We start from the raw sequence: 18,366 nt of genomic DNA, 5'->3' as shown, positions 1-18,366 counted from the left end.
GTGTAAAATTTGACCTTTTAAAGTTTTACTTACACGAGGAGACACTGTTTCTACTAGAGATAAAAATTATTATAAAACAGTATATACTACTGGCATAGGAATAGACAGATCAATCGCACAGGATTTCCGAAAGTACAGTAAAGGATGCAGGTAATAAGGGAATTTAGGAGACCCTGGGTGGTGCTGACAGTTATTGGGTTCAGAAAGGTTGGCGGTTCCAGTCCACCCAGAGACACCTTGGAAGAAAGACCTGGTGATGTACTTTCAAAGAATCAGCCATTGAAAACTCTATGGAGCACAGTTCTGTTCTGACACACATGGGGTTGCCATGAGTCAGAACTGACACCACAGCAGCTGGTTTTTGTTTTTGTTTTTCAAGTATGGAAATTTAGCACAAGATAAAGTTAGCATAGCAAATTAGTGAAACAAAACATAGATCACTCAATAAAAAGAATTGGGGACTAGCTAGCTGCTGGGGAAAAAAAGTAATGCTGAACCTTACCATATTTCTTACATCAAGATAAAATCTAGGTGAATCAAAGATTTTAATGTGAAAAACTAAAACCTATAAAGTTCTAGAAAAAAAAAGGGGTGAGCATTTTTATAATCTTAAAGTGGGGAAGATCTTTCTAAGTTTGACACAAACACTGAAGGCATGGAAGGAAATGCTACTAAATATATAAAAAAATGTTTAATATTCTATAGGCAAAGCCAAACACAAACAGGAAAGTAGGAGAAATATTTTCAACACATGTGACAAAGTATTAATTTTCTTTATATACAAAAAGTTTTTAAGTTCAATAAGTAAAAGTCCAACAACACAATAAAAAATGGGCAAAAGACATGAGCCAATTTACTGAAAAATATATAAATTATGAATAAATACATAAACAACTCATAAGGTTTTCATTGGCTACATCTTTTTCAGAAGTAGACTGCTGGGTCCTTCTTCCTAGTCTGTCTTAGTCTGGAAGCTCAGCTGAAACCTGTCCACCATGGGTGACCCTGCTGGTATTTGAATACCGATGGCATAGCTTCCAGCGTCACAGCAACACACAAGCCCCCACAGTATGACAAACTGACAGACACATGGGAGTTGAACAGAAGATTTCGAAGGGTGCCTCAGGAAGACAAACTATTATAATGACATATGCAAAAAGCTGGAGATGGAAAACCAAAAGGGAAGAACACGCTGCATTTCTGAAGCTGAAAGAACTGAAGAAAAAATTCAAGCCTCAAGTTGCAATATTGAAGGATTCTACAGGGAAAATATTAAACAACTCAGGAAGCATCAAAAGAAGGTGGAAGGAATACACAGAGTCACTATACCAAAAAGAATTGGTTGACATTCAGCCATTTCAGAAGGTACCATGTGAACAGGAACCGATGGTACTGAAGGAAGAAGTCTAAGCTGCACTGAAGGCACTGGTGAAAAACAAGGCTCCAGGAATTGAGGGAATACCAACTGAGATGTTTCAGCAAACGGCTGCAGTGCTGGAAGTACTCACTCATCTATGCCAAGAAATGTGAAGACAGCTACGTGGCCAACTGACTGGAACACATTCATATTTGTACCCGTTCCAAAGAAAGGTGATCCAGTAGAATGTGGAAATTATCAAAAAATAACCATTAATATCACACACAAGTAAAATTTGCTGAAGATCATTCAGAAGCAGCTGCAGTAGTGTATCGACAGGGAACTGCCAAAAATTCAAGCCAGATTCAGAAGAGGACGCAAAACCAGGGATGTGATTGCAGATGTCAGACGGATCTTGGATGAAAGCAGAGAATACCAGAAAGATGTTTACCTGTGTTTTATTGAGTTTGCAGAGGCATTCAGTTGTGTGGATCATAACAAATTATGGATAACATTGCAAAGAGTGGGAATTCCAGAACACTTAATTGTGCTCATGAGGAGCCTGTACATACATCAAGAGGCAGTCAGTCCAAGAGTACAAGGGGATACTGGGTGGTTTAAAATCAGGAAAGGTGTGTGTCAGGCTTGTCTTGTATCCACTCACCATACCTATTCAAGCTGTATGCTGAACAAATAATCTGAGAAACTAGACTATATGAAGAAGAGTGGGGCATAGGATTGGAGGAAGACTAACAACCTACATTATGCAGATGTCACAAGCCTGCTTGCTGAAAGTGAAGAGGAGTTGAAGTACTTACTGATGAAGATCAAAGACCACAGCCTTCAGTGTGGATTATACCTCAACGTAAAGAAAACAAAAATTCTCACAACTGGACCAATATGCAACATCACGATAAATGAGGAAAAGATTGAAGTTGTCAAGGATTTCATTTTACTTGGATCCACAATCAATACCCATGGAGGCAGCAGTCAAGAAATCAAAAGACACGTTGCATTGGGCAAATCTGCTGCAAAAGACTGCTTCAAAGTATCGAAAAGTGAAGATGTCACCTTGAAGACTAAGGTGTGCTTGACCAAAGCCGTGGTGTTTTCATTCGCCTCCTACGCATACGAAAGCGGGACGATGAATGAAGAAGATCAAAGAAGAATTGATGCCTTCGAATTGTGGTGTTGGCGAAGAATATTGAATATACCGCGGACTGCTAAAAGAACAAACAAATCTGTCTTGGAAGAAGTACAACCAGAATGCTCCTTAGAAGCAAGGATGGCGAGACTACGTCTTACATACTTTGGACATGTTGTCAGGAGGGATCAGTCCTGGAGAAGGACATCATATTTGGTAAAGTAAAGCGTCAGTGAAAAAGAAGACCCTCAATGAGATGGATCGACACAGTGGCTGCAACAATGGGCTTGAGCATAACAGTGATTATGAGTATGGCACAGGACCAGGCAGTGTTTTGTTCTGTTGTACATGGGTTTGCTATGAGTCAGAGGCGACTTAATGGCACCTAAGTTAACAACAACAACAACACAAAAGCAACTTAGTATTACTTGTAATTAAAGAAAACAAAATAAAATGAGATTTTTTACCTATTAAATAGGAAAAAATCTTAATAGATTTGAAATGTAAAGCTTTATATAAAAACATTAGTTATTATCACTATTTTTATTTTGCAAAGTCCACATTTTTGTTCTAAATATGCTGTTTTTGTTGTTGTTAGCCGCCATTGAGTTGACCCTGACTCATGGCAACCTTATGCACAGTGGAACAAAATGCTGTAGGTTCTATGCCAACGCCATGATCAGTTGCGGATCAGACTCCTGTCTGATTTTTAGAAATAGATCACTAGACCTTTCTTCCTAGTCCATGTTGATAAGCTAGAAGCTATTCAGCACCATAGCAACACAAGGCTTCCACTGACAGATGGTTGGTAGCTGCACACGAGGTGCATAGGCCAGGAATCGAACCCATGGAAGGGGAGAATCCTACCACTGAACCACCGATGCCTCGCTGTTCTAAGGGTATTACGTGAAAAATAAGAGCCTTGCTGTCTTTGGAAACCCTGTTGGTATAGTGGTTAAGTGCTATGGCTGCTAACCAAGAGGTTGGCAGTTTGAATCCGCCAGGCACTCCTTGGAAACTCTATGGGGCAGTTCTACTCTGTCCTATAGGGTCACTATGAGTCAGAATCAACTCGACGGCAGTGGGTTTGGTTTTTTGGTTTTGCTGTCTTTGGAAACGATTGGCTTAGAAAAGTGGTTCTCAAACATTTGCGTTTATCAGAGTCCCCTGGAGGGCTTGTTAAAACAAATTGCTCGTCCCCACTCAAGAGTTTATGATTCAGTAAGTTGGAGAAGGACACGATAATTTGCATTTCTAACAAGTTTTGAGGTGATGCTGACTTTGCTGATCCAGGGACCAAACTTTGAGGACCACTGGCCTAGAGCAAATTGAGTATTAGAAAATATGTAATACCATCTTGTTAAGGAAATTGTATTGGTAAGAAAAAGATAAATAAGGCAACAATCTAAACTAATGATAACTGGCACAAAAATTTATAAACACAAAACACTTCGGGTCATTTACTTGAATGTCTTTCTCCTTCTAAATTTTTACATCAATAACTTATTCCTGAGCAACTAAAGTAAATATTGCTGGTCATAAAATCAGATGAGGCTTATCTTCTGGACTTTTTTGCATTTTCTAACATACCCATGCTTGAAATTTTCTTTTATTTTGGCTCTGTTATGTGTTTTGGAGCCCTGGTGGCACAGTGGTTAACAGCTTGGCTGCTAACCAAAAGGTCAGCAGTTCAAATTCACCAACCATCCCTTGGAAACCCTGTGGGGGAGTTCTGCTGTGTCCTATAGGGTCACTACGGTTCGGAATCAGCTCAACAGCAACGGGTTTATGTTCTCTTAGTACTTTGAGGAGCTAAAATGTAAGATGTTAAATAGAGTCCCATTTAGAGTCTTAGATATGTTTCATCCTTATAAATTATTATTTCTTTTTAAGAGGCTTACTTCAAAAATTTGACAGTTAACATTTTCAGTTTTTGTGTAAAAAAAAGACTGGTCAATCAAGGAAAGTACATATGTAAGCCAAGATAATGTTTGTAATTGTGCCTAATAATATGCTTATATTTACCGCCATTGTCTTAGATGTAGCAAGACATATCTAAACATCTCTTGGGTTCTTGGGCTAGTTTAGGAATTTTTTAAGAAAACTATTACTTGTGTCTGTAATTCTGTGTGCCACAATTATATTCTACCTTTTTCCAGAAGTTATAAAAAAAATTTAAACCCTTATGCAGTTTCTTTACTTTCTCTAATATTAAACAGAACTTTCCTAAAGTAATCCGAAGAAAAGATGGATATTTGTTTTTTGAAAATTATATTAACTGCTAGGTGGACCATAAAATAAAAACTTAAAAGTGTCAAAACTCAAAAAAAAAGCATTTCATCCAGGCTGAATCTATTATGATTTTATACACATACATAGAGTATTAATGAGAAGTTCTGTCACCATCAACAAATTAGCAAGAAGCACTAAATTAAGCATTTGCACGAAAGATAACAGTAGTTAATGTCCCCAGTAGGGTAGCAAAATTAACAAATGAATTCATTAACCCTGTTTGCATTCTATTTCAAAGCCAAGATTTTAAAGCTTTTGTCAAAGGTGTTAGCCGAGCTTGGTTTACAAACTAAAAGTACAAGACCTGTGAAAGCCAGATGCTTTGTAGATTACAATCAGAGAAAAACCTTCCTTAATTAACTCTGGGGATTAAAGGGTAAATAAAACGATCATTACAGAGCATACCAGTTGTTCTTCCCAGCTTTGGGTCTTAGCAGGTATTTGGGGACGACGACGTGTTGAATAACTTAAAGGACCATGTAGCTAGTACAGTGGGGAAGAGGGCCAGATTTCAAGTTAGAAGACGAATCAAGTCCATCCCAAAGTTGATCACCCACTTACTAGCTTTGGACCAGATAAGCCACCAATTATGTTGTGTTATGTTATATGCTATTTACCTATTCATTCATTCATATATGAAAAAAAAAAATGGGAAAAATTACCTAGCTCAGAGAGCTATTTAAATGATTTAAAAATATATAATTATTTAAATATAGGGGAAAGGGCTATATAGATGTTGCCTAATTTAAATGTCTAATTTTACAATTTTAATGTTAGTACATTTGGGAACCCTGGTGGTATAGTGGTCAAGAGTTTGTCCGCTAACCAAAAGGTCAGCAGTTTGAATCCACCAGGCGCTCCTTGGGAACCCTATGTAGCAGCTCTGCTCTGTCCTATATGGTTGCTATGAATCGGATTCAACTTGACAGCAACCAGTTTGGGCTTTTTTGGTATATTTGCACTTACTATTCAAAACTATTGGGTTAGCTTTACAAACTAGCACATACACACCTAAATCTACCAGACATTTGGCCAAAGGAGCTAGATCTTTTCCAATCTCATATAATTCCAGTCAAATCATATGGATTATTTTTTAGCCCTCACCCTCACCCCCTTGCTCCCAGACAAAAAAGAAAAAAAAAAAACCACAATGAACAATACCAAATGTGATACGAAGGTAGTACATTCTTTGCTCTGCAAGGATCCACAGTTATGAAATTTAGCATTTCTAAACCGCTTCCCATCCTGCCTGCTCCTTCGGGAGCCTGTGCCCTGCTCCGCAGAGTAGAGGGAAATTTGCAGAGTTTGGATCTCGTGGATCCCTGGTGGAGCAGTGGTTAAGAGCTCCGCTGCTAACCGAAAAAGGTTGGCAGTTCAGATCCACCAGCCACTCCTTGCAGTTCTACTCTGTCCTATAGGGTCACTGAGTCAGAATTAGCTCGACAGCAATGGGTTTTTTTGGTTTGGATTTCTGGTAAACCTGGCACAAGGCCTGACTGGAGGTGGCGCTCCTCCAGACAGAGGCTGTGAAACTTGGACTCTCTCTTTCCTCAGCCATCAGCGCCAATCATAACTTAGTTTCTTACTGAAATCGCATTAAACTTTATTTTAACCCCTTAAAAAGAAAAAGTTGCCATCAATTCTGACTCATGGCACCCCATGTATGTCAGAGTAGATTCAACTGTGCTCCACAGGGTTTTCAATGGCTGATTTTTTTGGAAGTGGATTTCCAGCCCTTTCTTCCGAGGTGCCTCTGAGGGGACTCAGAGCATGGTAACTTTACACCACCCAGGGACTCTTTTAACCTCCTATCCTCCCCCGCCCCGCCCCGTGGATATGTTAAATCTTACCATTTGTTTAAATCATGTTTAATTCATTTCACCTTAGAATGTTTAAGTAACATATTCCATATACTCTCCTTCTGAACAGCATACATATATATGTAAGTACATATATAGCGCATATACATCCATGCAGACAAACACTACCATTTTGGCCGATTTCCTATTTAAGCAAATTACAAACCGTTTGCTTATGGGTATTTACTTACACAATAACAGAAGAAAACACCAACTCAAAACATTAAAATAACTAGGCCCCAATAACTACCTCCCTTAGCTAAAAGATTTAAATAATCATCTTGGCTTCTTGGAAAAACCAATAATAGCTAGTGGCCATATGAGGTGCCTTACATAGTAGCCATACACGAAACCGCACTCGCATGCCTGATAATATGCATTTATTTCTGTACCCCACCCTTTTCACTGTGGCTTCTGCAGAGTGGAAATCAGCCAAAGCCAAAGCTCTGCCCTGTTCTGCGAGTCTGTCCTCTTGCTTGTCAAAGATCCAGCCCAACTGAAGCCTCAATTTCCATCCAAGTGAAATATCTGAGGCCATTGCCTGAGCCAAAAATAAAAACGCAGCAGGAGAAGAACCAAACATGAACAGAGCAGAAGCATTTCAGTGACCTCAGCTTGGGGCAGGGGCCTATAGCAGTTTCCTGTGACCTCCTTGTGTGCAGCTGGTATCGGGAATGGTGCAAAGTCATCGAGCCTGTCTCTAATTGGTCTCACACCATCAACATTCTAGAACAGGAAACTGTCTGCAGCCAGGAATTCTTGCTTCTTTGCCATATTAGAGAAGCAAACCTTTTCTCCCTGCACGTATTTAGTTCTGTTAGTTTCTAGCAGGTTGGTTTTCTTGGTTTTGATAGCTGTAATAAGAACATCATTTTTGCCCAATCTCTGGGCAGTTAACTATTAAATCTGTAGGTTACGAATTTCTCCATCACTTGCCATGGGTCACTAAGCTAATTTTTAGGTCAAGGACAGTTCATAAAATTTCTCATTACGTGGTGCGTTTACTAAGATGCAGAGTGAGATTTGTATTGCCTCAATATGGAGGCCTGGAATGAGACCACTTTCTCAGGGCATACATAAATAATTAGTACCATTGGGCCCTAGAGCTTTCACACAAGCAGAATTTGCGTCCCTACTGGATAGATAGAGGCCCAGGATGTTGCTAACATTCATCCTACAATGCACAGGACGACCCCCTGACAACAAAAAGAACTCTCCAGCCCCAAATGTCAGTAGTGCTGAGGTTGAGGTCCCTGGATCAAGGGAAGCACTGAATGTTTTCAGGAAAAACCCATTGATGGCTTTGGTCAATAGCAAATATGTTTCCCTGCTTTTGCATTGTCTAGGACACAGCAAAGAGAGGACACGAGGCCTTTCTTCTCTGTGGTGTGTGTTCTCTGTGGTGTGTGTTCTCTGTGGTGCGTGTTCTCTGTGGTGTGCAGCAACAACCAGAGAGCAGTGTCACTACTGATTGCCGGGACGGGGTGACTCAGATGTGGAGATGCTGGATTTCATGTGATTGATCACTCAGGAACTCTGAAAGGACATTCTTCTTTCATTGCCTGTTGCAGTCTTCAGCATTCCTGTTCTTGAAGAGAAGCACAGCTTATTGCGTTTTTTTTTTTAATGGAAATACTTTCTTTTTTCCTGCACATTACATTTTTATTACAGAGTGCCATAAATTTTATGTAAGAGAACAGTTTCTCTTCCGCCTTTCTTTCCCTGCCCTTATTCTTTTCCTTCAAAGAGAATATGGGAGGAAGGGACAGGAACTGAACCAATGGACACAGGGAACCCAGGGGTGGAAAAGGGGAGTGTTCTGTCACATTGTGGGGATTGCAACTAATGTCACAAAACAATATGTATGTAAATTTTTGAGAAATTAACTTGAGCTATAAACTTTTACCTAAAGCACAAAAAAAAAAAAATAAAAAGTAGGGGAGGGGATTAACGGTAGATTCTCTGAATTTGGGAAGGCCATTGTTTGATCAGTCTATCCATTATACAGTTCAAAAGATGCCTGCTGGAGTACAAATTGCTAGAAAATAGGGCTTGGTTCTATTTTGAAGTCATTAATTTTTTATCTCATACTTTTTTCAGTTACTGACCTTTGGCTAGAAAGAGCAGGTGCACTTGGGCCCTGCATCACCCCATGGGTGTTTGTTGCACCAAAAATATCTGATAAGACTCAATGGCTTCACTCACTGGGGTTCTGGTATCAGTAGAGATAAGGGAGTGGTACTGAAGGAACCCAGCATTTTTCTCCTTATCAATCACTGCCCTAGGGCAACATCCCAAGGTGTATAAATCACTGACTAACCCAGCAGGGCAAAGGGGGCAAGAAGGAGGAAATTTATTTGATAAAGCTACCATTAGTGTCAGGCTAGTGATAGGAGGTTATGGAGGTGTGACTCATTGGGGACAAAGCCACTGCCACTGGGGAGGGGCTGGCCCAGGAAAGAGAGGCACTGGGGACCTGAGTCTGACCTTCATCTTCCCCGGAAGGAGGGAGAGGGCTGGGAAGAGAGATGCTAGAGGTGACCCTGCTGTGTTGACTGCCCTGAGAAGTGTCAAGGAGGCAGGTAATAGAGTCACTGGTGAGAGGTAGGGTCACACTGACCTGTTCTGTAGAGCATTTCACTGTTTGCTTGGTCCTTCCACATACATTTGCCATTCTAGTCTCAGAGCGACCAGTGAGTAGGAAGGAGGCCGTTGTTAGCAGCATTTTACAATGGAGGAGACCAAAGCACCAAGAGAGTAAATAACCTACCCAAAATCACTCAGCTGAAAAGAAAGAGCTGGGATTTGAACACAGGTACTGCAACTGGTGCCACCTGCACTTTGGGAACCCTAGGGGGCAGTTCTGCTTTGTCCTGTAGGGTGACTATGAGTCGGAATCAGTAGCAATGAGTTTGGTTTTGGTTTTATTCCAACTGGGAACCCCATGTTTCCCTACATTGTGGCTCAGATGAACAGCCTTCAGCAGCAGCATGGAGCTGAGGAAGAGCCATGGCTGCGCTGCCACGATCCCTGAGTTCTCATCACAACTCTGTCCTCAACTCACTGTGTCCCTCCAAGACAATCACTTGCCCTCTTGGACTCACTTCGTCTGTGAAGTGATGGACTTGTTTGAAATGTCCTCAAGTCACTGTGGTGGCATAGGAGAAGTCAGGTTGACATGATGACACCCAGAAAGGCAGCAGGCAGCCTGAGGGGCATGCTGGGAGGAGCAGTTTTGGCTTTATGATTAAACCCTTACCATGTATCAGGAACTGTGCTAAATGCTTTATCTGTTATCCCACCTGAGCCTTACAACACCCCTAGGGGATGGGCCCTAATGTTATCTCTGTGTAGCAGATGTGGAAACTGAGGCTCAGAGAGATGAAGTAACTTGCTCAAGGTCATACAGCCATTAAGTTATTTGAAGTCACAGCCATCTAACTCCTTGCCTGCTATCCCAACCACTGCATTTCTCTTGGCCCAAAGAGCTGTACTGGAGCAGAAACTGCTGGGTGCAGTGAAGCTCCTGTCTCGCCATCTATCAGCTGGTATAGCAACCCCCAACCCCACAGCATCTGTCCTTCCAAGTTGCTGCCTTTGGTCCAGGGTACCAAGGTGGGTGTGAAGATCCTTCTTTAGCCAAGTCCTCTGAATTCTGAATGGTGTCAAGGACAAGTCAGTGGCAGGCTAGGAATGGTGCCCTAAAGGCCATCCTATGCCCAAGACTCAAGCCCAGATACTATCAGAAACGCAAAAGAAGCATCAGGCTGAGCCCTGAGGACTGGTTCCTCCCATAGCCCTCTTGGCGCCCAGTCCCCGATAGACCCTCCTGGGATGATGCTGGTTGAACAAAATCATGCAGCCCCGATTCCCTGGGCTCCTGGGACCAGGTAAAAGCTGCTTGTCACTCACGTGTGGAAGGATGAGAACTTAATCCATATTGCCAAGCCACCCACTCGAGCCGCTTTAGTTGTGTTTGTCAGTTATTCATTATTAAAAACTTTGCTGTAAAAACAAGCTGTTCAGACTCCTGTGCAGGTTTCCACTAAGCTGAACAACAAACTAGTCATCTGCCTGGAATGTCTCCTCTCTATAAATTAGAGTATCTCTTTGGTTTAAAAAATTTTTTTTTTCTTCTTTGCTCTCACATGTTTTATTGCTCCAAGTTATGTTACAAAGGTAGACTGTCAGGTGGAAGATTTTCTCTAATTTTTATTTTTTAACTTGTAAGAGTAATAGAGCACAGCATATAATTCAAAAAATGAAAATCTGTCATTTTACCTTTTCAAACTGTCAGATAAAGATAGTGAGTTAACAGGGAACCACTGAGCTCATGATAACTGAAGTAGAAAGCTACGTTTCCACAGATGTAAATTGAAACTCTCGGGTTGCCATTGGCGTATGGAGCTTTTTCAGTTGGCAAGTCACTTCACCCTCATTTTCTGTCACTTCATCTGGAGTCACGACCACACGCTTTTCTCAGTGGAAAGGACACTAGCACGCAGGGCTTCCGTACCCTGTCCATTGTCACCTTAATCACAGAGTTGCTGAATGACTATTGATTCCCCTCCACTCATAAGCCATAGCCTCTCCCCAGGCTAGTTCTAATCAGAAAGGAAAAAAAAAAATGTTTTTCAAGTGAATGTCAACCTTGAGCATTTTGGAAAAGAAAACAGACCATTCCTATGAGTCACTTCCCAGTGGTGGGGTTGTCCAGAATAACATATTACGGCCCTACTTGCTCCAGAAGGAAGTGTCTTCCACGCTTCAAGTGGTTGTGTTTGTCTCTGGCTCATTTTATTCTTGCTCATCGTATCCGTGCTTGGCTTTTACAGGTGTGAAAGCTGTGGAGCCGTTTTCCATTCTGAATGCAAAGAAAAGTCTGTCCCCTGCCCGAGGTGTGTCCGCCGAGAACTGCAGAAGAAGCAGAAGTCTTTCTGGCGGAGGCTGAACATGGACGAGAGTCTGGAGGAGGCTTGCAACATGTTTGAGCTGTCCTACCAGAGCACCTGACCCGGCAGGACCCCCAGGCCAGAGATTCACTTAGCAATGATCCATCAGCCCTGAGTGGCTCCCTAACTAGCCAGTTAGACCCTATGGGAAGAAGAGTGTGTCTATTCTTCAGCTAGATATAGATATATATTTATATATATATACATATATATACGTCCTATACGTATACTCTGTATAAGTCATTGTCTGAAAGGTCCGTGGAGCCTTTGCAGCTCAAAAAAAAAAAACAAAACAACAATCGCTGACTTACACTTAGCTGTGAATTTCAGCTGCTTGCTCCCAAGCAAAACGTGGTTTACACACTATGCTTAATAGTTCAGACTTTTTTTTTTTGTTTTTTTGGCTCTCGGACCATCTTATTACACAGAACACAGGAGGAAACATTTCCGGCAGAATGACAGAGATTTGGGTTATTTTTGTGTTATTTATTTTTAGCCTCCTCAGAAGCTGAGGTAACTGAGGCAAGCACCCGCCACCATCTGTTTCATAAGAAAATCTTCAAAACACAGGAATGACTTCTAGATCCAGGACTTGGTGTCCTTGGCTCTGTCTCTCCTCGGTTTCTACTGCGGAGGTGGGGGTCACGCAAAGAGCGGAATGGCTTGGAAGCCAGGGGTACGAGCTCCCTCTGACAGAAAGCATGCGCCCCTAATTTATGAGGAGAGCTGGTTCTGGCTTTGAAATTAATCTCAGAAAGTTTCTTTTTTCCTGAGAAGAGAAGGGATCTCTGCGACCAATAACTCCATGTTATCGGTCTGTTTGCTGGTACAAATCCCAACACCTGCCTAATGATGGGACTGTCCACCATATTGCCAGGGTGGAAACATGGCTCTCTTAATAACAGTTTTCCAAGGGTTTGTGGGTGATTATTTATGCTTTTTTAACGGTGCTGGCCTGAGGAAATTTCCTAGAATTGTTGTTAAACACTGGTAGAGAGGGTATGTGGTGCATACACTCCAAGAGACGGTCTTTGATTTCTTTTCACAGAATCGTGTAATTCCTACCTATTCATTTTCTTCACTGCAGTTTCGTTTTGATGTTTCATTTATCAGTTTAACCACTTCAACTCTCACTTGCTTTTTTTTATTGTTTAAAAAATCAGAGTAACATGGAACTTCAAAGTACCAACTTTAGGCTATTAAGAAAATACCAAACTTAGAATTATAAATAATGAATTAAACCTAATGTTGTTTAAAAGTATATATATATATCCACGAATATATCATTGCCACCTTAAAGTAAAACAAAAAAGCTAAATAAGTGATAGAATATAAATAAAAAATATAATTAGTTGCTTTGCTATTTGCAGAGTTGTGGTCTCCCACTGCAGTGCCCTTGTAAGAGCCAGCATGGCAGTCGCTGTGACCAAAATGGCGAGAGGGGTGGCACTAGAAACCCAATGGTTCCCATTCCTTCTACCTTACCTCTTTCTAAAACAGAAAAATATGTTTAAATTGAAACAATTCACAATAGCGTCTATGAGCAGATCATGTATGTTTCACCACTGAGCAGATGCCTTCAACGTCTTTGTGGTTTGATAGTTTCACCATTAGGATCTGGAGAATCCGTGGCTCACAAAGTACATGGCACATTTAACCCATCTCTCCTTTCTCCCACACCTTGCTCACTGTAGATCCCAACTCCTGCCACCTCCATCCGTTTAGAGATGTGGCATTTCACATGACTTTTGTGCAGAGGGTAGATGTGGGCATTTCACCCCTTGACCCGTGCCGGGTCCTTTGGCCCGAACCACACATTTCCACTTAGTAGCTCGCCCCAATGCATTTGTTTTCTGATTATCCAGTAGCTGTCACCAAGGCATGACAACTTGTTAAAGGGCAGGGCCTAGTCATAAGAAGCCTTATGGTGCCTCTTACTCTTGGAAAAACAGGTTGCCCCCCGCCCCCGCTCCATTTTAGTTATAACGTTGCATGCAAAGAGAAAGGGTGGAAAATTTCAAAGGAGCACTTGGCAAACAGGCAAACAAATTTGATCATCTCCTTTTTCCTCCTCCCCTTCATGAAATGCAGTATTTATATTTTCCAGTCTCAGAGAAGATAGCAGAACATGATCTTTCACAAGAGAATTATAGACCTGCTTACTCTAAACCAGATGCACTCCGATGGCAGAGTGCCTTCTCCCTCCGCCCCCAGCTCCCAGCACTGTGGCTTACTTTTGCCTCTGCTGTAATTAATGCGTCTGTGATCCTGACTGCAGTGAGGTCGTCCCTAGCACGCTGCATTTGGAGACCTTAAGTGCAGGGCTATCTCCTCCTTTCCAACACGTTTACTGTCTGCACAGAATTTCCTGTCCCAGCTGACATGCCCCCAGGGTCAGCCCTGCCAAAGTCAAGGGTGAAATTCTGGATCCCTGTTCTAAATGTCTTTGCTTTCACCAGTGCCCATTCAGAGGGCCTTGCTACATATTAGCCGTCCCTGTGAACTCCTAGGGAGAACTTTCCACCCACATCATTTTCTGCTTATTTTCAAGGGGAAAAAAAATAGCTGTACAATCACAGTCAGCTACCCAGGACTAGAACTGTGTCCCAGCTGCTTCTGTTTTCTCTCCGTTTTACACCTCACTGACAACCTGGTTGGTGCTGGCCACAGGCCTACACCGACGCTCTCCTCCACCATCACCCAAATCAGATCGGACAGAGTGGAGCCTGCTTAGGGGTTAGGTCTGCCATGGAAATTCGGAATTGCTGTTTTCAGCCCAGAATGCCTTAGAGCACATGAACACCCTTACTGTTTTCCTCCCTAACAAATTACTTGGTGTACTGTTAGGTAATTGTTCCATTGCTTAGAAACTCGACACAAAGGCAAATCTGTGGATTACCACCTCTCTGAGACCCAGCTAATACCTGCTTTTCCTCGTGTTCCACTTTTCATCCCATATTAAATATCTTGCACATAAGGCATAGAAGAAAGTGGCCAGTTAACCTCCCGGAGCCGGCAGCCAACTCCAGGGAACCTCTTTTCACTGAAAGGCCCATTCCCTGGTGTAGCCCTGAGGAAATCCCTCCTCTCAGTGCCAGAAACTCATGAGGGAGACAGCCCAATCCTGGTGAAATGTTGGCATCTAACCCTGCAGCAAAGAAGCCAGTTCATAAAATAGACCTCCCTTTGCACCACTGCAGGAAGGCTACAAAGTACTCAAAAGGCAGCCAGGTGGAATTGGAGTCATTTTCCTTCCAGAGTCACTTTCCCCCAATATGGAAAGCCTCTTTCTATGAAACCATGTCAACTGTCATCTCTCCCATTTGCTTCACTGCCTTTTCAGGGGACCTTTTGATGGTCATCTTCATATCTGTAATGCTAAAGGATAGTCTTTTTAGGAGCTTTAGCATTTGTTTAGCTGAGAGGACAGGGGCTTTTTGCTTCTTATGGACTTGGCCTCCACCAAAAAGCAAATCTATCTAGTGCTATATAGTGGCATCCTTCAGGCTCCTGAAAAGGACTGTGCTGTTGTGATTCCCTTCCAGCTGCGGTGAGAACCAGTGTTTCTATCACTCTAGTAGTGCCTGGGTGGTACAAATAGTTAACATGCTAACCGAAAGATTGGCAGTTCATGTTCACCCAAAGGCACCTCAGAAGAAAAATCAGCCATCGAAAACCCTATGGAGAACAGCTCTGCTCTGACACACTGGGGGTCACCATAAGTCAGAGCTGACTTGACAGCAACTGGTCTAGGAGCCATAAGCACCTTTGGTAAGCTGCAGTGAGGCCCTGTGATGGAGCCTGGCCTCTCTGTTTATGTCTTTGCACGTGTACACACTGACATTGACCCAAGAAGGAAGGTTTCTTGTGCCTCCTCGAGAAGGCTGGGCTTCCCAATCTGTGGATTTGTTCTCTACCCATTGGCCAAGAAAGGTCATATGTAAACTAATTTGTCAGGGTGGGACTAGCATGATGCCCCCCTGAACACTTAACTTCAAGGGGAGGCGTTACCTGAGAAAATGGAGACACACTCTGCTCCTAATTTAGGGCAAAGCCAATGCTGCTGTCAACATGTTCCTACAGGATTATTTATCTGCATAGATCTACTGCACTTTATGAAAATACCTAGATTATGAAGTCAATCTTCTGGTCCTGACTCTGACTCTACCTGGAGTCAACAGAGAGGTTGTTGTTGTTTTGTTCTGTTTTGTTTTTACTTCTCATGGTAAAGAGAAAGATGTGCAATATTACCTTTTATTTCTTAAATTTTGTGTCGTTTTCTTACACTGAAAAAGTATAGAATTTTGTGCAAAACTGAAGGAAATGAGCACCTTCCTCTTTGGCATGAATTGTATCGGTACTCTGTTTTCCTTTTCTTGATACTTGTTAATAACAGGCACGTGGGAGCTTCACTAGTAACCCCTAGTGGAGGAGAACTAACTGCAGCAGGTTGAATCCAGCGTTGGGAGATATAAGACCTGCTCAGTTCATCTAAAACAGACAAATGGTGATTTCTGTCATGTGGGACGGTGTTTTAACTGTTAAGTGCCAGCACCCAGCGATCTTGTTATTGGTTGTTTGTGGTGGTGATGGTAGTTATGGTTGAGTCAGCACCAACTCATGGCAACCTCATGTATAACAGAACGAAACAATTGCCTGGTCCTGTACCATCTTCACGATCATTGGTATGTTTGAGTCCATTATTATAGATTCTAATTTCATTGGATTCAAAAATCTCTGACTTGAAGGTTTTTCTTTAGTGTGTTTTAGTGGGAGCATGGCTAAGGTAAAATGCAAGTCATTGTTAAACTCTAGGTAAAAGTTTAAAAAAAAAAAAAAAAAAGCATGGGCCATCCTCCTAAGCACACCTATAGTTGACTGGGGTTTTACTTAAGATGATCCAAGTGATCATGTTATGTGGCAGTTTCCTTGTAAAGTGACCTCCGATGTAATGAAAGGCATTGCTAAACTCAAATGAGGAAATTGAATTGCTGTTTTGCTTTGGTTCCTCATTATGGGAAGAGAAGCCATTGGCTGCTTATCTTCTTAGAAAGGTCCAGAGAGAAGTTATTGTCACCCAGGGTAGGAGATTCAAGCACCTACAGCAAACTCTTAGCACAGTGAGGATTACCTCCTACTCTCAGCAACAGAGCTGCAAACTAGCCTCCCTCCCCTCCCTTTGCTCTTCCTTGTCCTGAGCCCCAACCCAGATTCAGGCTTCGTGGCTAGTAAACCAGCTGGTGGACCACTGGGGCCTGTGAGTCCTCTGTGTCGCCCTTCCCATTTGATACTTTGCCCTGTAGGAGTGCCTTATAGTACCATCTAGTGCTTCTACTCTCATCTATCTGACCCACTTGAAGCCTGCAGGACCCTTGGCCTAAACATGGATCACTTTGCTTCTTCCCTGCTGGCAGCTCTTTATATAAAAAAAAATGCCTGCATATTCCATGATGCATGTCAGACCTTTCACCGTTGTCTAACCTGGTGCCTTAACCTCATGAGTAAAGGGGTTCCTGCTGGAAACAATTGTTAAAGTAGACGATACAAACATTGGCTTTTTGTAGAGCCATTGGCATTTTTACCAGGAGATACAAAAGACAGCCACATAATGTTTTAACTTTGTATTATGCTGTTTTTTTTTTTTTTTAATCACTCTTTTTTTGTTTGTTTGCTTTCATTAATCAAACTCAGGGGAAAGTCATGATGTCACCAAGGCCAATGGGTAGAAAGGAAACCAGCTATCCAGATTGAAGTCTGTAAAGTCAGTGAACTTAGCCTTTTTCAGGTTCAGAAATTACATAGACACGAAGATTTTCTTTTCCTTTACTGTATATTTTATTTTTGTTTCTCCAGCTGTTTTCCAAATGGGAAGTGGGAAGCCTCTTGGATAAATTATGATAAAAATGTCTCTGTGTGTGGCGTGGGCAGTCCACTGAGCTAGCGAGTTAGGCTTTCCCTGTTGGAGGCCTCAGTTCTGGCTTTGGTCACATATCTGAATCTTAGTGTGAGTAGCTACCAGCCCACCATAGAAGATTTAAGAAAAAATATGTCCTTAAGGAACAGTTAAAAGGAGGGAAAATGCTTAGGACATAAACGAAGAGTATTGAACATGGTGATGCAGAAGACTTCTGCGCAGCTTGTGCTTATATTCCTGGGTCACATCAGTGTCATTTTCCTGTATTTCTACTCATGCAGAACAGGATCGACAAAAAATTGGGGGCTCGGGTTATCATATCACCTTGTGTTTTGTAATAGCTAATGTGCTAACTCGTGTGTGTGTTCTTTCTGTTTTCTGGATTGTATTGCCTTTTGTTTTGGCGTAACTTATCCACATTTTGGTTTACATCATTGTTTTGTATCAGTAAATGTAATAATATAAAGTTGAAGCTGTACTGCTGACAAGTCCCCTAGTTTTTATGGTCATGTGTCACATAATTTAAGTGCACCAGTTCTTAATGTGTAAAGATATTGCTCTCTCAATAAACAATACAAAAAGTACTTCCTCTGTTTATAGGACTTCATTCAAGTACTGTTTTTGAGGGGATGGTAAAAATCCAACGGAATGTTAATTCGAAGTCAAAATTTGAGACTTACCAGAGACTCCACCAGCCTGAGACCACAAGAGCTAGATGATGCCCGGCTACCACCAACAACCACCTGGCAGGGATCACAACAGAGAGTCCTGGACAGAGCAGGAGAAAAATGTAGAATAGAATTCAAATTCACATAATAAGACCAGACTTACCAGTCTGACAGAGACTG

At 41.9% G+C, this 18,366-nt stretch overlaps 1 protein-coding gene across 2 annotated transcripts in view; it reads left to right on the top strand.

The window, feature by feature from the left end:
- The window catches only part of PLEKHM3 (pleckstrin homology domain containing M3), a 225,014-nt gene extending 206,901 nt beyond the window's left edge, over nucleotides 1–18,113 (top strand). The window contains exon 8 of one of the 2 annotated variants that reach the window (XR_007517936.1): nucleotides 11,488–11,559. Coding sequence is in view for 1 of the 2 variants with exons in the window: in XM_049887981.1 (XP_049743938.1) it covers nucleotides 11,488–11,665 (178 nt within the window). In the remaining variant the exon portion in view is untranslated. Of the gene's footprint in view, nucleotides 1–11,487 lie in introns of both variants that reach the window. The other variant, XM_049887981.1, reaches the window with a different exon arrangement.
- Nucleotides 18,114–18,366: the final 253 nt, after the last annotated feature.

Source organism: Elephas maximus, chromosome 6, assembly GCF_024166365.1.
Source record: "Elephas maximus indicus isolate mEleMax1 chromosome 6, mEleMax1 primary haplotype, whole genome shotgun sequence".
Classification (NCBI taxonomy): domain Eukaryota; kingdom Metazoa; phylum Chordata; class Mammalia; order Proboscidea; family Elephantidae; genus Elephas; species Elephas maximus.
Note: the sequence above shows the minus strand (reverse complement) of the source record. Positions and strands in the feature narration are given on the sequence as shown.